General features: G+C 40.1%; 1 protein-coding gene across 2 annotated transcripts in view; it reads left to right on the top strand.

Annotated features, from left to right (window-relative positions):
• The first annotated feature begins 10,892 nt into the window (after nt 1–10,892).
• LOC115809371 (Kv channel-interacting protein 2) overlaps nt 10,893–23,331 on the top strand; it is a 113,796-nt gene continuing 101,357 nt past the window's right edge. For both annotated transcript variants that reach the window (XM_030770977.1, XM_030770978.1), the window contains exon 1: nt 10,893–10,965. In XM_030770977.1, the coding sequence (XP_030626837.1) occupies nt 10,893–10,965 (73 nt within the window). The remainder of the gene's footprint in view (nt 10,966–23,331) is intronic.

The following is a 23,331-nucleotide window of genomic DNA, read 5'->3' as shown; positions in this document are numbered from 1 at the left end:
TCTAACCCTGAGAGAAGAAGCACACCCACCTGACTGACGTTTCTGTAACTTTGAAAGAACAAAGCTCTGTGTATGGGGAAGAAAAAAAACCAGCAGTGGCTGAGGTGGCTCTGTAAATCAGTTGGCTCTGCACGATGACATGTTTCTCTTTCGCTCTCCGTTATCATTTTATTTATGGCTCAGATGGTCGTCATTTGTCCCCTTTACAGTGCCTTTCTCGTCATGACCACAGACCTGTATGTTAATTTTGGGAGAGCACCCTCCTGCAATCCATCAGCTTGTTTTATTGCTTCCTTCTGTCATCTTGATGAGTACTTTTGAGTCCTCCACAAATCTCAGATTGTTTACTGCTGAAGTGTAAGTGCTCGTTTGTGTTTTTGAGATTTTACAGTGATGGAGTGCTTATGAACAATGACTGGAGCTAATGGATTGCTGATGAAATACTGCCTGGCAACTGGCCTTTGATGGAGGAAAAATGGTAAGAGCATTATATATAGCATTATGTATATATATATATATATATATATATATATATATATATAAAAAGGTTACGCCAGTATTAGAAGACCAAAAATGAAAAGAGGCTCGCGCAATGCAAGGGCTTGAAGATTAACTGCGCTCTTAAGACTGACAGTCTTGAGATGGGAATTACGATAACCATTGTCTTCCGGTTGTCCTTCATTTAGACACCTCCTCCATCCTCTTTCTATTTGGACACAGAGCATGTGCCCTTCACTCAGACCGGTCCTGGATGAGAGAGGTTGGATGTAATTAAAATGTTTCTTTTTTTCCCCCTCCCAGGGATGTGGAGGACTTCAATCAATTGTTTGTGCTCCACTGCTGACATGTTCTTGGGGAAGCTCCAGAGGATCTGATAATGTTTTACATGTCCTGCTCCTGCTCCACTGAGACCTCAGGGACCTGGTCTAAAGGAAGCAACATAGAAACCGGCCTCCGAATGTTCACTGGTTCATCGGGGAAATTCAACATTAGATGGTTGCAAATGTTACTGCATTTTTTAAATCAACTCAAAGTTTCATTCATGCAAAGGCCGTTTTCCATAAATAATGTATTTTCCCTTTTCTGTTATAATGAAGAGAAATTAATTTGAAATGTATGCACTACTTGGGTCATATATTTTTATGATAATATTTATAAAACAATTGTATGCTTCATTAGCATTCAAATACTAGAAACTGGTAAGTTCATCTACGCACTTTAAGAAGGTCACAGTCTAAATTCGAATGAACTAATTTGAATGCTAAAGATGAGTGTGACTGCACTGTAGGTGAAGACAGCACTAGTGTCTTGGACATCACCCTCTCATTAGGATGAACTGGAGACAAAGGACATATAATGACTTGAACAAACATTTGGTCTAATAGGCAATTACCACGTCCTTTTTCAAGGTCAGCACTGCAGTAATTAGGGACAAGAGAGGAAATTCTTAAAACCCATGAAAACTTCTAATATTGATGTCTGATCGGAGACTAATTTCACAGTCACAGTGATGAATGGGAGCCTTGGTAAATGTCCTAGATTGAGGGGCCAACTGCTCCCCCTGTCTGCACTGGAGGACAGCTCTGTCTGCACTGGAGGAATGCTTTGTCTGAAGGAGAGGACAACTTTGTCTGCACTGGAATACAGCTCCGTCTGCACTGGAGGACAGATCTGCCTGCACTGGAGGACCACTGTGTCTGAGGACAGCTGCGTCTACACTGGAGAACAGCTCTGTCTGCAGTGGAGTACAGCTGTGTCTGCAGTAGAGTGCAGCAGTATCTGCAGTGGAGTACAGCAGTGTCTGCAGTAGAGGACAGCAGTGTCTGCAGTAGAGGACAGCTGTGTCTGCAGTAGAGGACAGCAGTGTCTGCAGAGGAGTACAGCAGTGTCAGCAATAGAGGACAGCTCTGTCTGCACTGGAGTACAGCTCTGTCTGCACTGGAGCACAGCTGTGTCTGCAGTAGAGGTAAGCTGTGTCTGCAGTAGAGGTCAGCTGTGTCTGCAGTGGAGGACAGCAGTGACTGGGGAGCTGATGAGGAATAGATCCATTTGCAGCTGATTGGAGTAGAGGGAGATTCGACAGGCATCTACATCTGTCTGCACTTACCCAGCAAACAGCCTGTCCCTGGACACCTCTTTGCAAGGGTCAAAATGGTCATATACAGCATGAAAAAAAAATACCACAAAAAAACTTTGCCTACAAGGATGTATTTTGCAAATCTTGACATGAGATTTTGAGCGATGTCTGCTGGGTGTAGTTTAGCGACGAGGCACAGCTGCAAATCATATTCCAGTTTGCTCATCCGTGACTAGTCTGATTTGCATTGACTGGTTTTTGACTTTTTCCTGAACAGTGTTCTGTCTTGGCCTGGACCCAGGTGGTGTTAATGGGTCACTGGACAGAAAGGCATTAGCGCTGAGATGGTAGCAAAAAGCCCAGGAAAAAAAACAACAGATGCAGTGGCACACAGAGCGACATATTCTCTTATCTTATTTCCCACTGCTTAAACTGGATTTCTCTGCCAATCTGTCCCTGAACATTCATTTCAGTGTTATGTATGGATTACCCTATTAAACGGGAATTTTGTTGTGGTTTTAAAATTAAATTTGTTTCTGTAGGTCCCCATTCTCCCTCATTCACTTGAGAACTACATTGGGATTTATATACACAGTATGTATTATACAGCATTCTCACTGTGAGTTTTTCTCAAAATATTTATACTTACCAATCAAAATTCTAACAATCTAACTAAAAAAACCCTTAAGTCAAACAAAGTGAAGTTGATGGGCACACACAGGATTGAAACAGCCTATTTGTTTGGCTTGCACTGTTTGTGCACTAATTAAACAGTTCCTCAGGTCACCCCTGGACCAGACACAACAAAGTGATTTACACAAGGACTCACCCCCAGCTGTCTGGAGACAGAGGCGATCAATAGGTAACAGGGCTGACAGCAAAAGAGGAAGAAAGAGAAAAAGAGAGAGAGAGAGTGAGAGATTTGTATTCATGAGTTATTCATGCAGTTTTGTATTCGTACTGTGTTTCTTTCCAGCAGGGTAATAAACTTAAAGAGATGCATCATTAATGCAAGTCTCCGCCAGGCTGTGAGACTAATTCACTCATGTTGTTTGACTCATCCAATGGACAAATGCCCTTTACTCTCTCAGTGCCGTCAGCTCTGATGGCTTCTTTCTCAGTGTTGGCCAAAGCCATGCCTATTTCAGACTTCTCTTAGATCTGTGTAAACATGTACATGTGTCTTATGTAAACACATTTGGTCAAATTTACCAAAGCCATTAATTAAGCCCAAGCAACTGTTCCAAGTGTCTTCAGTTTCAGTTGATTCTGATCCTGCATTGTCCATTTGTCTATGTATTATTATTTAATGAGTACAGACCTCAAACTCAAAGCTTAAGCTTACAGATTTATTTCTGCCTTTTTTCTGGGAGTAGATGGAGAAGAGAAGTCATGTGTGTCGTTTATATGAATGAAGGTTGGAAGCCGGTGTGTACATATGCATGTTTACACTGTGTAGTCAAGGTCTTGGACATGATTTTATTCTCAAACGTTTGTTTTTAATAACCATGTCCACACAAATTGAAGGCTAGAGATTTATTGACAAACTTTGATTAGTTCCAGTAAAGACAGGATGATGAATTCTGATGATGTAGTCCATTGTAGGGACAGTTTTAAGGAACCTCAAAAATCTAATGCACGTATCCAATATGGTAAGATCAAAATGTGGGAATGATGAGAATTCCCTATTGAGGGAATTTTAGAATGCACTGCATTTGGAGAGATAGGGGCGTTATAAATACAGCTATTGGAAAGATGGATCCCAGTGTCATGACAAGGGAAGTTCTTTCTTTGTGCGGCTTTAAGCAGGAAGTAAGTGACAGAATAACTGGACATTTGTCGCACAGTCTAAACAAATAGCATAATTCTCAGGATGGTGTGTTGGGCTTGATGAGATGACAAAGCTGATGATTCAAAATGTGAAAAAGAAAAATTTGAAAAAGAGAGAAAAAAGGAAATTAGCAGTTAAACTGGAGCATGTGAGACTGCCTGGTACAATTGAGCAAAGTGAGCTGACAGAGGATCTTCATCTCTGGGCAGGAGGTCTAAACAGTTTTTATTACTATGGGGGCCACACAGTTATGCTGTCAGAATGAAGATGAGGGTGACCTTCCTCATCTATTTTGTGGCTCTAAAGAAAGTCACCATGACGTGACAAAAGGACAGAGGACTGGGGGGAGTAGAGAGCAGGCTGTCCCTGGAGACCAGATAGAGAATAACTACATTTATCTTAAATAGCCGGTTGTCCAGAGGAGCTTTGCCTTCTGTGCTGTCTGGTGTTTTGAGGTGAAAGGGTGTGGAGGACTACATTCCTCATGGTCCCTAGGCCACACAGAATGTATTAATCTTAATCTGAGATTAAAGTAAGGGCAATGCCACCGAGGATCAAATGATGGAAAATTACTTATCTGAATACAAGATTGAACAATGACCGATTTCCATGTCTTTTTAGGTGTTGCTTTTAAAAACACTCTGGAGAGCTGTTCTAATGTGTGGAGCAGTGACGTTTTGATGGCATGATCATCACCAGTTCCTGTGGAAATCTTTCCACTTGTAAAGATAATGCTCCATTCACTGGGATACACTGGTTTTATTGGTCTCCTGAGACTTCACTAATGCCAGGAGACAATCAGTTTTGAGTCACGTGTGTTTTATCTGCTCCATAACAGCAAATGGGGTTTTATCCTGTTCAAAAAAAAAAAAAAAAAAAACAGGTATCAAACATTCTTAACTTAATTTAACTTCAATTCAGAGGGGGTTTGAGTTTGAGACTGCGAGAGATTGGATAGACCTGATAACTTTTAAGGGATCTCATCAGAGAATGTCATTTTCCTGTTTAGAATCGCCATTCTGTCACATAGTCCTCTTGTTCATGGCTGATTGGGGAGTTAGGAAAGCTGCTATCCTTCAGAATTACCATGGCTTGAAGTCTTCTGAGAATGGACTGATTTGTCTGCTAAATAACAGTTGTCTCTCCATGTTGAAACACTTTGTTCTCAAAGAAAAGATTCCAATCAAGTTCAATGTCTGACTGAAGCATTTAGAAATGACCTGAATCTGTGGAAGGAAAAAAAAGAAGGACTTTGTAGATTGATGTGTAATACTGAGGATGCTCTTCTTACCTCTTTTAAAACACAGTATTCTGATCTTAACACAGCACCACAACCATCAAAGAGCACAATATATTAATGACATCTGCTTCAGTAGTATGAACTCAAAGTAATGGAACTGTAGTCATCTTCTGCATGTCTCTGAAGAACAAACCATGTATATATGTGTATATATGTGCTCACACTTGGTTTATTAATATGTCAGCACTGTTGTCTGATAGCTGTAGGTCTATATCAGGGTGTAGAGAGGAACAACTGGTGGAAGAGCTACAAAACTAGAAGAGAGGAGAGTAACAGAGAGTAAGTGAGAAAGAGAGAGAGAGAGAGAGAGAGAGAGAGAGAGAGAATCAGTTGGGTTTATATTGAGACTGGAAATGGGGTTTTGTGTGAACAAAATTTTGCTGGTTTGAATTCCAGTGTGTAGTACAATACTGAATGAGGAACTCCAGTGAGTCTGAGGTTCTATTGTCTCTCATCTGATGGTTTGTCACAGAAATCAGAGAGCAGAGTAATCCTTTGCCAGGATACTGACAGTTATTATTAGGCAAATGGCCTGACACGACCATTTAAAGTACAATCCCCTGGCTTCTTTCTCTTTTTAAACACACTCAGTTGGCATTAGAAGACAAAATGACAAAGCAGCACTTTGGAAATATGACGTGTAATGTGATTTAGAACATTTTGCATTGAATTTCTGTCCTTTAGCCATAATCCTCCAAACAGGGAGAGTTCAAAGACTGAAAAGTCAACCATACATCAGTATTCTCTCCCTCTTTCTCTGTCACTTTCTTACCCAGTGATTGCTTTATAAAATTTGGAAGCTCAGAGATGCCATTATGAATATTCACTAAACGACAGACTCAAGAGAGAAGAAAAGCCTGCAGTGTAACTGACTTCTCTTTGAAAAGTATTTAATCATCAGAGAGCTCGCAGGCAGGAGACAAGCATCTGGATGGCGTTTAGGAACAAGTCCTCAGAGATGTAATATCACTGCTCTCATACTGTTATCTACAGCTAAAATGATTCAATCATTTTATTTTGTCTTGTAAGGAAATGAGAAATCACATTCTCATTTGGGTTAGACCCAACTACTTTCAATGCATTTGAAATTTTTTTAAATATACGTGTGTGTGTGTGTGTGTGTGTGTGTATGTGTGTGTGTGTCTTGGACTGCAGCACTGAATTTTGATTGAGTATAATGGATTTGACTGAAGAGCCTGATTGTATACTCCTTTAAATAACTTGCATAACAGGTTGTGTAATCACTATGGCCTTTATTCTACAATCTCATGAAGTTCTAATAGACACAATGGGCATTCTCTCTCTCTCTCTCTCTCTCTCTCTCTCTCTCTCTGTTGTTTAACTATATGAGCCTACCTGGTTAATTCTTCTTTCAGGGACACAGTTGAGTAGCAGACTCCGGCTTTGTTGGTGAGCATGAGCTTTGTGGATTATGAAGAGTTATTTTTCTGTCATGTCTACGCAGGTGACTTCATCTAAAACAAGGTCATTGGAAAATGTTTGCTTTAATACTTTACTAAAACAGAGTGGAGAAAGTTCCAGGAATTATTCAGATGTAAAAAAAAAAAAAAAAGGATCACCATGTACTCTTCTACAGGAATCTTTCAGATTCCACACCATGACTGAAGAATAGTAGAGAGAAATGGAAGAGAACTCCACCAAATATATCTGTTCCATACCAGGGCCTGAGCACATGTGAACCAAAAGACCCCCCACCCCATCCCCCATAAATCAGTTGTAAGAAAGAAAGATATTATTTTTTTAGCCCCAGGGTTTCAGTGTGATGGCATCTGTCTGAAGCCAGGAGATTTTATCTGTGGCATGAAATCTGCTCCTAAAGCCACGCTGAAACCACTTCTAACTTACTCACTCAATGTATCGATTGCTCTGTCTTTTCATTCTTTCTCTCATTAGTCACACTGAGAAATCCAATCACCGCCCAATCACCTGTTTCTATATACTATAGCTAAACCGAGGGTTCATTTTATTGCTTTTGTTCTCAGTCTGTATGAAGTGGGGGGGGGGGGGGGGGGGATGAAGGCAGATGACTCATTATGATTGATGACCTCTAACAGTAGTTTTGTGATGAACTCTCTGACAGATCAAGTTAAGTGTCAGTTTAGACGGACACTTTGCCTGGATACAGAAGTTACAGGAATTTTATTGGATGTTATCACTGACCTCCAGCTCACCTGTGTTTCCTCCAGGCATCATATAGTGTTAAATAAACTGTTAACATGCACACCTGAGTTATTTAGTGGCCAAGCACTACTATTTTTGCTGCATGAGATATTCGAGCATGGAAATCAGAGAGAGATAGAGTGAGTGAGAGAGAGAGAGAGAGAAATAACTGTACAAGACATTTCAATAAATATCTATTAACATAAAATTCCTGCAACTTTCAGAAACCTGGCCAAAGTTATTTTATGTATGATATTTCATTGGCATGTTGTCTGAAGGAAAGCATCCACTGTGTAAACCTGAGAAATTAATTCTCGCTGAATAAGCAAAGCATATATTTGATATTCATAGGCTGATGGTATCAAAGTAATGGCCTAGTTACATTCATAGACCAACTGATGCCATTGCCCCATCTGTCTAACTGAGGTGAAAAGGACAGTTTTTTTTTCTTTTTTCCTTTCAGTTCTTTGCCTGTGTTTTGTTGCCATGAGGGGCCATGATCACTGCATTTTAGTCATGAATAAATAACAATTATCATTCACTCTATTTCATCGCCATGACTGCATCTGAAAACCGTTATATTTCTTTATTCATGGTTTGCTTGAGATTCTTTCATAGAAAATTTTATAGAATGGAATACAATTACTATTTTTTTTTAATATAAAAGCAAAATGAAATTAAATGTATTTTCCCCCTGTTTTTTCCTTTTTTTGCTGTAACAAGCATTGTGTGTGTTTAGGTAATGAGCATTCTATGTATACTCCTGGTCATAAATCACCCCATGTACCCTCACAGTTCGGCCACTCTTAGTGTTTGCCTTCCCAGAGTTCATTATTGTGACTGACATGTTTCTTTCCTTACAGACAACCTGCTGCATATAATGCTGTTAGAAATGATAGACAAACTGGCCTTTCAGGGCTTACGTGACTTTGAAAAATATGCTCAGCGTCAAGTTTATTAGGCACACCTCTATGTTAACAAAAAATGGATTGGATCTGACAGACAGTAAGCGGCGTAGTCATGGCTTTGCTATATAAAGCAGGCAGACAAGCACTGACAGATCTGGTTAGTCTTCAGCCAGGCATTGGATTAGACAAATCAATATTAGAATGCATAAAACAACATTAGATTGGAAGAAGCAAAATTGGAATGGACACAATAACTGACAAAATTGACTTTGACTGCACTAAGATCATTGGTCCCAGGAGCGTCAGTTTCAGTATCTCAACAACGGGGATGCACTCTGGATTTTTTTTACGCACTTTACACAGTGGTGTAACCAACACCAAACAGCCAATCAGCAGCAGTCCTGTGGCCAAAGACAGCTCACTGATAAGAGAGAAGTTGAAGGAGAATGCAAGTTAACAGGTTGAGTCATAAATGATAGCACGCTACCACAGTGCTGTTCATCACAGCATTTCAGAACTTCAGGCTCATTGTTGCAGACGGGCAATAGCGGCAAATGACCACATCAGATTCCGCTTTCCTCTGATAAACACATTGAATGAGCACATGAATGAATGAGCACAAGATCCCCAGCACTGGGCAGCTGAGGAGATGAATCACGTCACCCGGTCCGACTAATCCTTGTGTAGGATGCTAAACAAACAGTCAGGATTCAACACTGTGGGAAAACGACCTTTTGTTGAACTGCGTTTTACAGTTTACTCAAAACAACTAAGTAACTCTTTATGTGATCTTGTGCACATGACAACACATGACACTCTGTTCTTGCATCATATTTTGGTGTGCTCAGTTCTGGCTGCATCCAGCACATTTTAATCACACTGCACTTACACATCACATGGTACACATAACCGTTGTAACAATCCATCTCACGTATAACATAGGGCTATAAAAGCCCTGCGATTGGTCTGGGTGTTGTGAGTGAGTGCCTGTTTGCAAGCATGCTTAAACTTCATTAAACAAGAACCCTCTCCACCGAAAGATGCCTTTGCTTGATTTCTTAAGAATCTACCAGCATAAACAGTCCACCAGTCCATGTATCCACCCAGCCTGGTGTCAGTGGAATGGACTGGTGGTGATGGTGGTGTAATGATGTGGGAAATGTTTTCCTGAAACACACTAGGTCCAGTGGTACCAGCTGAGCGACATCTGAATGACACAGCACGTGTACAGTTTGTCCACTGTCACATGGATACTTTCAACATGGTCATGCCCCATGTCACAAGGCTTGTATTATCTCAGGATGGGTCCAAGGACATGACAGTGAGCTCACTCTACTTGACTAGCCTGCGCAGCCTCAACTTCACAGAAAATCTTTGGGTTGGAATGGAAGGGACTGTTCACACCATCCCTGCACTGCTGTCTAGTCTACAGGGACTGGATGGGATGCCGTTGTGTCAGCAGGGACCAGCGTCCTTGTGTATCATTTCTAACATTTCTTGACTCCATTGCCCCTAAGAACTTAGGTTGTTTTTGTGGCAAAGGGTAGTCTGACTTGATACTAGATTGGTGTATCTTGTTTGAGTGCAATTTTAAATAACTGGCTAAAAACCTTTGAAAATTTTTGTGTAGGTCATTAAAGTTCATTCATTAAACTGAATGATGAAAAAGATACAATGCTCATCTAGATTGTGAGTGCTAGATAATAACTGAGGTTTTCTCCATATCTTAACCAAAATTCAATTGATTACCATATGAGATCCGTGATAGGCCTCTGTGACTAAGTGTATTACACATTAACCTGACTCTAATAAAATTACTGTGTTCAGTTTTTATGACCGCTATACTTTCTTTTTGTTATATAAAAGTGTGATAACCTTTTCATGCATCAAGTGGAGTGCATCAAGATTAGATGTTTTTACTGAGTTCTTCAAATATGGAAATCAGCGTTATCGAATAAAAGGGGAAATATAAAGGCAGAGTGAATTCACTGACGTGTGCGCTAAAACACGCGAAACTACAACCCTCCTCTTTTTACATTTTGTTACTCGTCATGATACATTACAACGTTTTAGGTAAAAGAAAAAGTCTGGTTTTTACATAAGTGTATCCTCAGATACCTCCGTCTAGAGAGCTTTTTGTCTGTTTTAACTCGTACCTGCCACCTGAAGTAAGTTTATGTCCCCCACCAGCAGCGTTTAGAATCGGGTATGTCAAACATCGCGCACTCTCAGTCTGACAGCGGACCGCTGCACGGGTACTGCACACCGCTTAGACTTGACGAATACTTTATACAAAAAGAAGTCTTTTCAATAAACATTCGCGATGCTGTTTTTTTATAGGGTGGTCCTCTCTTCACTGGAGCTGAAGCAGTAAACAGGAGGAGTGCCTGTGGCGACGCGCGTCACCAGTGAATAGGGTTGACTGTGCCGGAGAGCGGGAAGAAGATAACAAATTGCCTAACCGTTCTGTTGTGTTTCATCTCATCCTCACAGTCAGCGCAGACAGGCACATACTTGCACTCTTTATTTAATCCAGACAGAAACTGTGATCTGTCTGTGTTGATCATATTGTGTCATTACTAATCAGAGTTAGAAATGAAGGCAAAAAATAGGGACCAAAGCTTTTCAGATTCCAGAGAACTGGACGGATCTTACGACCAGCTTACTGGTAAGTGAACATTCATTTTCTCACATTTTCAGTCAATGAAATATGCAGTTCTTTAGGGAAAGATGACTGATACGGGAAGGTTTAGGAGTAAATTTAACTTGGAAATAATCTCGTCTGTGCGCCGCCACCTACATAGCTCTGGAATGATAAAACAATTTAACAATCATCGGAAATTAAACAGGATTTTTGTCATTGAGCGCTCACTGATATGAACTGCATATTTTGCTGCCTGACAGCATGTTTGTTGGTGGTTGTCTTAACATGTGTCGTGTTCTTTTTGCTGACCTGGCTCTGTCCATAAGTTCATTAGCTACCTGTGTTGGAAAAATGCAACACTGGGTCGACAGGGACTCGCGCATCTGTAACATGCCATTGCTCTCAGGTACTATTTTTAGAGTAAATTAAGCGACTTGTCAAGTCATTTTTAATTGCTGATATAGGCGGCCGTGTGTTGAAAGATATTGCTGGATTTTTGCAAGAAAATTGTCAGACATTTTAGGACATAGAGACTTACCCTTAAATGAACTTAAGACTTCCTACGGTGACAGTAGGAGTGTTTTCAGTTACAGTAATGCGCGAAAGGCGGGCTATTATCTCATGTAACTCACCCAAATGTTTCTGAACCCAGACAGTTTGGCAGTGTAGTATTTATTTATTTATTTATTTTTTACCTTTTTGCACTTAATTGTCACTGTTGTCAAGTAGCCTACCTATATTTTTGAGGGGATGTGTGTGTATTTTCACTTTCAAAATGTGAAACTACACGAGTGATTGGGTGATGGAGTGAAAGAGATTTAAAAAGTGTTTCTTAAGTGGGGGACACGAGACAACAATTATCAGAGGTGTTTTGACAAATTGACACCCCCCCCCCCCAACACACAAAAAAGATAATACAGGTGACAGTAAGCGTTTTCCTCGGATTAAACGCATCACACTGAAACAGTGGACTGCCTTTGGCTTTCTCAGGCACTTTAATCTGATGCCTGTAAATAAGAAACCATTTGTATGGGAATTAAATTGATTCCAAATTGAGATAGGATTGTAGAAACTCAGCCAGGAGATCTGACTCACTGCTTCTAACCCAGCACCTCACCACTCAAAGCTCAAAGACCTCCACTGAATGACTGAGTCTGTACTGTGCTGCCTGTCCTCTAAACACTAACAAACACAAGGGGCATCTCAACATCATGTTTGAGCCCTTGACATCCCTTCTCATTGATGCTATTTCCCCCTGAAGGAGTTTTTGCAATTTACAGGCAGTGAGAAATAAAAAAAGGTGTAATAGGGCGTTGACATAATAATGACCTCAGATTAAAGCAAAGAGACTAGTTTCACAGAGATCTCTCCCCTACAACAAGATGTCAGAATGGAGGCTGTTGTTCGACCTACTCTCATTGGCTCAGTCTGATGACCAGCTGTAATTCATGCTGAAGTGAATTGATTTTCTGTTTCACAGAATTATAATTGGAACAATAAAGAGCCACAATTTTTAGCTTTCACTGTAGTGACCTTATGTAATAGCCCATTGTAGTCTTTTATGGTGCTGCCAAATGTAAGAAACTGTTCTTCTAGGCAGTTCACAGATACCAGAATTCACATTTCAGCTGGCCAATCAAGACAGTCTCAGCAACATCTCTCTTCATGAAGGATCTGTTTTCTGTCTGTGAAGTTCTCCTTAAATTGAACTTTTCTCCCTCTCTGCACGGAGGCACTACCAAGAATTGAGGGCAGTTCTGTTCCAACACCACTTGATGGGTTTTCCAAAGCTGTTGATTACATCAGGTTATTTGTCTATGTGAAGGACACTGGATTTCAAGCTCTCATCTGCTGTGTTATTAGATTGTTGCAAATCTGAATTTTTTTGTTAGTGATATATTAATGGACCATTTCTTTATGAAAGTGATAATTAGATATGTATCAGAGACCAAAATGTGGCATTTCTGGTCTTCTGGCCTTGGTCATGACGTTAGTGCACTAACTGAAGTGAATATGGCTACATTGTCTGCTGTCCTCAATTCCTCTGGAGATTTTACATCTTGGTTATAGGGTGCTCTTGGTCATGCTGGAGTGAAAATTCAAATGTTTCTCTGCTTGCCATGCCCAGCCCTTAAACAAGCTATTTTGACTCACTCTGTAGGCTACATTTCACATCCATAGTAAAGGCAAAGTTAGTGTTGTCAGCGCTGAAGAATCTATACCTCAGAGAAGGTGCGTGTGAGACCAACTCAGGAAAAATCTACAGAGACAATAAATGCTGTTATTCTTTGGACATTCCTTACAAGAAATCTGAAAAAAGCATGCAATATTGGAGACAGCTTCCTATAAATGACATTTTTAAAAACGGATATGAGCTAAATTGACAGGCAGTTTTATGTGTTCATATTTACAATTATTTTTGGGCTCTGAGATTCTGGTACCAGTAATATTCTCGTGGATTTGATGGTGTCTGAGTGTGTGTGGGCAGGACTGGGTCATGTGACTCACAGCTACCTCTGTGTAAGTTCCTGGTACGCATTGTGGATCTGTAGCAGAGCTGGTCTGTGCGGCTTTAAGTGTGGGCGATGGCAAACTTCTTTTTGATGTAAGAAAAAAAAAACTTCTCTCTTTAAAAAGCTTTCTCACACTCTCTAAATGTTTTTATCCTCTATTGTAATTTAAGATGTGCAGTACAAAAAGATCAAGGGATTTCTCTCTCTTTTTTCCCCCCCAAATGCACGACTGGAAATCTTTTGTCCAAAATAAGTTCCACTCTCAAGTGAAATGAATTTATACCAGGACAGCAGTGTCAGTGTTCTACCTGAAAAGTTCTTCACTTTGGGCCATCGTCTGACCTGAGCTGTTGAAATAACAGTCCAGGACAGATGAAGAGTTTACCTGTCATACTGTACAATCTGAGCCAGCTGGTGACAGGGTGATATGACCGAAGGAGCAACAAGTCGTCAGAATATTAGAATATCAAATGAAATCAGTCAATGAAAACTTATAGTTCTTAACAGGATTATAGAAATGATGCACGAGTTAAATATCACTCAACTGTTTTTGGTGTTTCGTTACATAGCTGAAGACACTCTTTTTCTGTTTTAAGGCTTATGTTTTCAAGGGGCCCAATGGAAACATTGCCTCTGCACAGGTGGTGTTTATCTGTCCATCCTAAATTGTTCTGGTCCTGGGCCAGTGTCCTGTGTGTCTCGCCCATCCTCAGGCAGCCTGCTTAACAAACGCTACAGGCTAAGTGCCTCCTGTAGGGCTCATCAGCTGCAGCTGGCACACAGCTCTGAGTCTGCAAGTTTGTGTGTGTGTGTGTGTGTGAGTGTGAGTGTGTATGTGTGTCTGTGTGTGCATACGTGTATGTGTGTGTGATTATGTGCAGGTGTATGCGTGCATGTGTGTGTGTTTGTGTTTGTGTGTGAGTGTGATTATGTGCGCGTGTGTGTGTCGGCGCGTGCGTGCGTACGTGTATGTGTGTGTGATTATATGCATGTGTGTGTGATTATGCGCATGTGTGTGCGTGCGTGCGTGTTTGTGTGTGTGTGTGTGTATGTGTGCGTGGGTGTGTGTGTGTTTGCATGTGTGTGTGTATGTGCGTGCGTGCGTGTGCGCTTGATAATGTATATACGTATGTGACTGAATGTGGAAATGTGCGCATGTGTGTTTGTGCATATGTTTGTCTCCCTGAACGTTTGGTTGCTGTTTGTGTACACACACAGACTTGAAAGAGCAATGCTAAAAAGTTAATGACATCACCATATAAAGTCTGTGTGATGTAATCCAGCTGTCTGTAACCATATCTACACTCTTAACCTTAACTGCAAATAGACATTTTCCTACATGAGCAACTCAATTACACTAAATGTGCACTTCTCCCCTGGCACGTGAAGAGATTTGTCATGATAATTTAAAATAATAAAACCCTTAAAAAAATAAAGTGTGGCATGCAGGAGCTGTATTCTGCCTAATTCCCTACTGGCCTTTTTAAATGGTGCATTCCCACAGCAGTGGCCTGGGAAATCGCTGATAGCAGAGGCTCTTTCCATTAAACGCCTGCTGGGATTTTTTAAATCTTGTAGCCATTGACGAAATAGGAATTACTGAAGGAGCAGACTATTCAAACAGACACAGTCCTTTATTCCACTGTCTCCGTCACAAGAGGGGTAACTACTCCTGAGGCACCTCCTGGTGTTTTTAAGTAACGGGCCAGACTTTGTCTTTCATGGGTCTTGGATCACCCAGACCCACAGAGTCATCTTGGTACCAGCATTTGTCTCAGCGGAACAAGTTTTCAGCTTGGATTCACCTTTTTGGAGGACATGCTATTGGACTTCTAGACCAATTCCACAGATAATGTTTTTTAGACCCTCTTCATCACAACCTTCTCAGGTTATCTGCTCTCAGTCAGTTCACATCCACGCTGGCATTGACTACCCTGTTGTAACAATTCGCCTTACTTAAAATTTAAGAACAGCACAACGCAAAATTATGGTACGGGCGGATCTGATATCTACTGCCTACAGACGCTACCAGCTGGGCCTACAAAAATGATTGAAAGCAATATAGAAGCAACCGAAAATCTCTCCCTTTGTTCACAAAAAAATTGAGCAAAATACAATGTTACAAGTTAATAACCACACCCAAAGTCCAACCAGTCCCACAGTTCATACGACAAGTGTGTATTCCCTTAGATGAGTAAAGTTCCAAGCGAAAACAGAATCCTCTAATATTAGGCTTGAGCGTGATTAGAACTTGTGGACTATAAACAAACCAACAAATCCACGCAATCTCACAAGAGCGTCCCGTTTAGAAAAAAAAGGTCCTCGTCTTGCAGTAATCCAGTGAGTTTTCTTAAAAGTATAATCCATAACCAGAAAGGTAGATCAACTGTTTGTCAAACTCCTGGTAGTTCCGCGTCTCTGAGACCTCCAAACGCCGACTTGTTCTCCTGTTCGCGCGCTCAGACAACAGGTAACATGTCATCTCCGTTCCTCCACATCTAAACATAAAGCTGCACATAAAAGTCCGTCCCCAAAAGCCATGTTAAAAATAGGAAACTGAAACATGCACAGCATTTAAAATAAGTGATAAAAATTAAAAAAACAAATACATGTTTCTCTTATCATGACATGCCATACACAAAGGTAGACTTTTAGGCAACCATTACACCGTAACAGGGACCAATCAATAAGCTCTGAATCAACTGCCTCAAATGAAAAAAAAAAAAGGCTTTATCACAGACTACACAATTATCTGAGAACCTCCTGCTCTAAAGTATAGGAGCATTCTTTGGTCATTTCAAAGGTCTCTGAGAAAAAAAAGCCCTTTCCTACACCAATCTAAATTCATTTTTTCTATATTTGCTCTTTCCTTTCCTGATGCTGGTCTCTCGTTAATACCAGCTGTCTGACAGACTAATGGTAGTCTTTGAAAAGCTTTGAAAGTGCTCTTTCATTTTATTTTTAACTGAGATATTTTAGAATTGGATTTGGTTGGCACTTCTCCATGTTACTGGGTGGATAAAATGTCACCATATCTAATACTTGGAGAGATATGACAGTATCAATAACATAATGAAGTTTTGGAGTGATGTATTTAAAGCTGTGACATCATCATGCATGCTCTCCTGCACGGAGATCAGTGTATGGTGTTGTGACTTCAGTAAGTCTAAAGTGTGGTTTAGTGTGTGTGTGTGTGTCTGTGTGTGTGTGTCTGTGTGTGTGGAGATGTAAACGCACTTGTTGAGCGAGTGTTGTTTTATTTATTTATGGTACCACTTTACAGTAAGACTACCCTTATAAAGGGTTTGTGAATGGTTTATAAGTAGTTTATTAATTAGGTTGTGAGCACTTTATAAATCATTAATAAGCTGTTATAAAACATTAGATCAAAAGTGCATGTTAAATTTTCGTATCAAATTACCAGATTCATACACTAAGGCTTTGACTATATTGTTTTCCTTGACATTTTCAGCATGCTATGAGCAGCCATTCTCATTATTATCACAGGTGTTGATATAGCATATGCTATCATATTAAAGTGGTATATCATGATGTGTGTTGGGGGATAGATGGGTGGAGCTTCCCAGCATGCCTTGGGGCATTGGACTGTTGTTTAACCCCAGTTCACTATTGTTCAGTTTATGTTTCCAATTGTGGCTAGTAGAACTGTATGTGTACGGTTCATCATGTAGTCTTCGTGTTGTGTTGTTAATTCTTGTGGTTGTTTGATGTTATCCGTGTACCGTATATGTAATTGTCTGCATGAATGATGTACATCCGTCCTACCATGTTAGCATGTTAAGTATATTACTTTCAGTTTTGTGCTGTTGCAAAATAAAAGGCCATGTTATCACTCTGCAGAAAACTCAGCAACTCATTAGTACATGGTGATGTGTTTTACACTTTACAATAAGGTTCCCTTTTGGCGGTTGTAAATGTTAGTAATTCATCAATAGATGATCAAGCATTTTACACTTTACAAAACTCCTTTTGGTAGTTCTAAATGCTAGTAACTCATTAGTGAAGGGTAATGTGTTTTACACTTTACAATAAGGCTCCCTTTCAGCAGTTTTAAATGTTAGTAACTAATAAATAAATGGTCATAAAAATGAGATGAAGCTGACAGTTTAACATGCTCACTGATAAAGGGACAACATAAAGTAAGCTAAGCAAGTAGCAAGATCTGAGATTTAACAGAATAGATAGATGAAAAGTGCAGCAGTAACTCGATGTTACCAAATAGTGAGCCTGCATCAATGTATGAAATCTGTGTTATAACTTGTTTATAATTTTTTATTAATTATTTATGAAGTGTTTACAACCTAATTAATAACCTAATTGTAAGCAATTTATGAATTCTTTATAAGGGTAGTCTTATTGTAAAGTGGTACCTTATTTATTGATTTTTTTACACTTAAAATATCATTCCACAGGTGCAGTAGTCAGGTAGGCAGCCCTGAGGCTGGCTTTAACTCTCCTGATCATTCACTCCATCTGAAGTGACACGACATAACCAATGAGAGGTCACTGACCTCCGGCCTTTTGCCTGCAGACACCTGACTTAATCGTATGAGTCTCACGTAACATCAAATACATTTTTCATTGATAAAAAAACCCAAAAAACTCCTCACTGTACAGCATAAATCACCTGATCGGTTTAGTCCCGTGGGAGAAGAAAAAATGAGAAAATGCCAAAAGACACTTAAAATGAAATTAAACTTAATATGTGCTATCAAAGTTTGTGCCAGGCTTGTATCTCTGTGAATCATAATCGATCCAAATAAGTTTTAATTTGTTTCTTTAGAAATAGTTTGAATTCCTTTAAGTTTTAATCTTCGGCAACACCTTTTGGAAGGTCAAGATCATTAATTACAGTGATCACAGAGCTCTTCCCTCCATTTAAATACTTACTGTGCCAGAACTACAGATGGAAGATGAATACTGTAGAGGAACGTCTGGCTTTTTTATTGTGGGAGAGAACATTCATGTCAGAATGAGGATGATGCACTGTGAGGATCAGATATTCCCATCAATCATCAGCAATTACAAATTACCATCAGTAATTACAAATTAACAGATTATGTCAGTTTTCCTTTGGATAATAACTTTCTCAGATAAGATTCAAAGCAAGAAAACTCATTTTTTCTTTATTTTCTAATTAAAAAAATCTCCTCTCTTTGGATTTTCTGGTTTTATTTTATTAAGCTTTGAGAGGGTTTGGTGTGGATACCATATGCAAACATCCTGAGCTGTGAAAAGACATACCTCTCCTTCCCACTCTCTTTTTCTCTTTTTTTGTAAAAAGAGCTTCAAAGGTCAAATATATCTCTCCTCTCCTCTCCTCTCCTCTCCTCTTTTGTCCTCTTCTCTTCTGGTCTCTTTTTCTTTTTCCTCTCCTCTCCTCTCCTCTCCTCTCCTCTCCTCTCCAGAGCAGTGACTCATTGTAGACTCTTTTTACTGAGGGTCACTTTGAATCTTGTCATGTTTCATCAGGTTAATCTCTTTTACATGTCTGCTCTGAGGAAACGTGATGGAGAAACGTGACTGTAGGACATGCTCCACTACAAAGTGCGACCTTAAGAGCATTTTGTATCGCTGGTTAAGCATCATGTTTCACAGTCTCAGCTGAGCTACATAAAAGGTTGTGCTTGTGTCTCTTTTTGGATGAGGTCTCTGTGAAGCTTGTGTGGGAGGTGGGCCAGGTAGTACTAATGAGCCCCAGGGGTAATGGATTAATGCAGACGGCTGTGTGCAGGCCTACACCCCCCCCAAACTAAACGATCAATACTCTAACCCTGCCTTTGACAGATTTGGCTCTGCCTTTTATACTCAGCCAGCTCTGAGATTATAGCAATGTGCACCCTCACACAATGCATGCGCGCGTGCACGCACACACACACACGCATGCACACACACACACACATGCGTGTGCGCACGCACAGCAGTAGCAGCAAACATCCGTTTAATTTTTGTTTGAAGGTATTGTTTAGGAATTAAGAATGTTGTTCTCAAAGGAAATATACATAGTTTGATAAATTAGACATGCTACATTTCTTTTTTTTTTAAACACTGGAAAGTCAAATGCATAGTTTAATTGTTTAGTAACATCCTAATCAGCATCCTGAGTCCAAATAACGTATTGCATAACCTGGCACCATACATATCATCTCGTGGTCACGGCACAGCAGGCTGGTCCAAAGTGGCACTCCATGTCTGGAGCCTCGGTTCCACCAGAAATCAAGTATATACACTGGGCACGTATGTCTAATTACCACAGACCTGCGCAAAGCTTGTGAGTGTGTGTGTAAACACTGAACTACCACACTGAGACTGAATGTGTCACATCCCAAGAGTCTAAAAGGAAAACAACAGCAATCAGAGAGCCATTGTATTTCTTTACAGCACAGACTGCCTTTCGTTCACAGCTGAGCTGCCCAGTGTGTCCTGAGAGCAAACATAGCTCTGGAGGACAAGAACACATCTGACCCTACTGACAAGGAACACGGTACATGAAATGTCTAAATCAGACCATGCTAGAGATGCTTAATAAGATTTGCTTAAATGTAAAGGCAATGAGAAATGTTTAGGTTGGTTGAACAGAAAAAACCATTTTAATATATTCTTAAAACTGCAATGTAATGTACCTTAGAGTCCACAGCTGAGGATAAGATTAATTGATTATTTAAGAGCATGTGGACGTTTTTCACCAAAACCTTGTTTGAATGGTTTGGGGAATGATTTTTGTTGGTTTTATTGTTGGGATTTATAATGTGTGTTTGGCAGTTCTTCTGTTAACAATTATAAAGAAAAGCATACTGAAACTTTGAGGTATGAAAAGTTTGTTTCAGCTTGCTTAATACAGATCTGTGCTCCACTAAAATACTCTCTATGGGTACTGGCTTTGTATTTTAAAATACCTGTCTCTAGTACTGGCTTTGTATTTTAAGTGTGTTCAAAAGGTATATAGTGTACAGGTAGAGAGCAGCCTGTTTGTAGTGTGTGGAGCACATTAACAATTGGTTTCATTTTTGCACAAGTAAGTAGACTTAATGGTAGTTCCTCGAGGAGTATTTTCATGTAATATAAATATAAACAATGTATTTCAGCACAACTGAAGTGCTTGCCAAAACAGTGTAGTACAACATTTTATGATTTACACTTTAATGTGTTATTCTAATTAGACTAAAAATAGCAGTACATAATTTAATTTAAGTAAATGTGGTTAAATAAATGCAGTAAAATGTGGGGGTTTTTTTCACATGAGGCTCAGAGCCAAAAATAAGGGTGAGCAGTAGTTATGCTTCACTGGTCTTTCCAACACTCAATCAGAACTGAACAGAAAGGCTCTGGAATGTTCTGAGGACGAGCACAATGTGATAAGACATTGGGGAGAATGTTTCTGACGGCCTGACACTCAACTGTTCAACTTTGAAATGAAATACAAGTCTGAGGATGGGAAAATCAATCACTGTGAAACCCCAAACACCCAAAACCTCCAATGGTTTGGGTGCCAAGTCGAATAAGGATGAGTAGTATTTCTGTGTATGGTTTTCTCTGAAAGGTTACATTTGCACATATGGTTGAATGGCACTCACCAAAGTACAAAAACTCATGCGCTTGTACATAAATCAAATTTTGTATGACTGAGCACAGTTTTAACCAAGGGTAATTTAATTATTTTCGCCATTGTTTGAGACATATTTTGGTTTCCAAAGCCCTCTCAGTTCCCCCTGTCAGCTGTGTAAGTTTTACTCTTGTAATAACCTCAGCTGAGTTAATCCATTCATCGATATCAATGACAATGATGCTGAGTACTCCACCATTGATTCATTTCTCTGTCACGGAATGGAATCACTCCACTGTCAATTAGAGGAGAAGACAAGAGGCCAGCACCTGCTGAGACTGACATAATTTGCTCAAAGACACAATGAGAGAGCCTCGGCATTCACAACCTGGAACAGATCCTTTTTTCTAGAAGGATTTTCTTTTCTCTCTCTCTCTGTCTCCCTCTCTCTCCCTCTGTTTCTCTCTCTCTCTCTCTCTCTGTGTTGCAGTGGTGGCCCCCTGATTGATTTTTTGCTCTGCTTTGTTCTAAGTCTTCTGCCAGAAGCAGTCTTGTCTATGATCCAGGTTTCTGGCTTGTCAGTACTAGACCTGTTCCTCTCTGGGGACAGCTTGTTAGGTTACACCATGTTTTGCTGAAGTAAGCGCGAAATCCTGAATAGAGGGTTTGACTGGACAATGATGGAGTTCTGTCTTCCTCTGCCATTTGGGTCTGAAGTCTAGGGGTCCCAGATACATTTGAGAAGACGTGCAAAGTGAACCCTTTTCCTTGGATAAGCCCCAATAATCCTCAAGTTTCAATATAAGTTTCCCCCACTGCTTGCCATACTTTAATAACACTGCATATCTATAAGAAATTCTGTGATGTTTCCTGCAGATGGTCCAGATCAGACTCTGTAACAGAACTGGTCTACTTTCTGTTACTGATGATCCAGCCTGTCAGAGCTGAGAGACTCTTTTTGGCCTCTGCTCTGAAGAGACAGATGTGTTGGCCAGTAGGTGTCCATTTGTTGGCAGTTTTGTTTTCCAATTTGACCACAAGTTAATTCAACAGCTGTTGATGCTGCTGGGTATTGTGAAGATTGGACACACACACACACACACACACACACACACACACACTCACACACACACACACATGCACTCCTATGGCTCCTTCACCGTGTGTCACTCTCCACCACCTTTAATGAAAATCCAACAGGACTGAATGTAGTCAAGCTATAACTTACAAACATCTCACAGATACCTTACAGAGTCTACCAAAGCTACCATTTGTCCTCTTAATGAAGAGAACAAGATCACCAGGAAAAGGGTGCAATGAGGACAGCTGCAGAACTACTCATTCAAATACTTCAACCAGTCAAGCGCAAACAAACAGAGTACTGTTAGTGTAGCACAAGGCCGCTCTCCATTCACAAACTTGAGCAACTGTTTTTTCTTTTTTTTATGCTGTTGATATGTGACCAGGTATTTATGTACAAAGCCAACCGGATGACTGACAAACTGTGCAAAACTAACACTACATCCTAACATATCTCGTCTTGCATGAGTGCATGCATAGGATCTTGTGTTGTATCGTGAAGATGCTGCTGCACATGCTCAGGGTTCAGCTGATCCAGTGTTCACTGAGGTAATATGGTTTGTACCAAAATAAAGTCATGGGTTTTATAGTTGACCATGCTAATCCCCATGCTATGACTGACTAATGTCAACAGTCCTCATATGGTTACAGTTCTTATTGGACTGTCCGCACATCCTTGTGTGCGAGAAACCAAGAAAACAGGTATTTTCATACTCTGAATCAGCGATTCTAAGATGAAAAAAATCCCTTTTCAGCACCCATGGTACTTTAAGAAAGAAAGAAAACAAAAGAAACAACAAAAAATGACTTCTCCAGTACAGAATTAACGTCTCAGGACATCATCTTAATGATTCTTTCACTGTCGCGTTGATTTTTCATAAAGTTTGTCTGATGTGCTTGGATATTCAGAACGAGTAGGACCGCCCACTGTTTGATTGATTGGTGGACTGTATGACTTGAAAGCAACAGTCATTACAGAGCCGAGTATGGTAGCCAATGAAATTAGCTTCAAGGTAGACCACTGTCTGATGCGATTTTAGAGAAAGATGAAACAGTGATAACACAAGGCCAATGAATAAGAGATGGAACTGGATTAAATGACAGTGTCCCTGTTTGAAAAATGTGTGTTTAGATTGTCTCCCTCTTGGAAATAATTACTCCCTTTCACTATCATTTATGATCAAACAATGGTGATTGATAGATTACGTGCCGTATGCTTTGCTGAGTGAATCC

The sequence above is a fragment of the Chanos chanos genome, chromosome 4, assembly GCF_902362185.1.
Source record: "Chanos chanos chromosome 4, fChaCha1.1, whole genome shotgun sequence".
In the NCBI taxonomy this organism is placed as follows: domain Eukaryota; kingdom Metazoa; phylum Chordata; class Actinopteri; order Gonorynchiformes; family Chanidae; genus Chanos; species Chanos chanos.
Note: the sequence above shows the minus strand (reverse complement) of the source record. Positions and strands in the feature narration are given on the sequence as shown.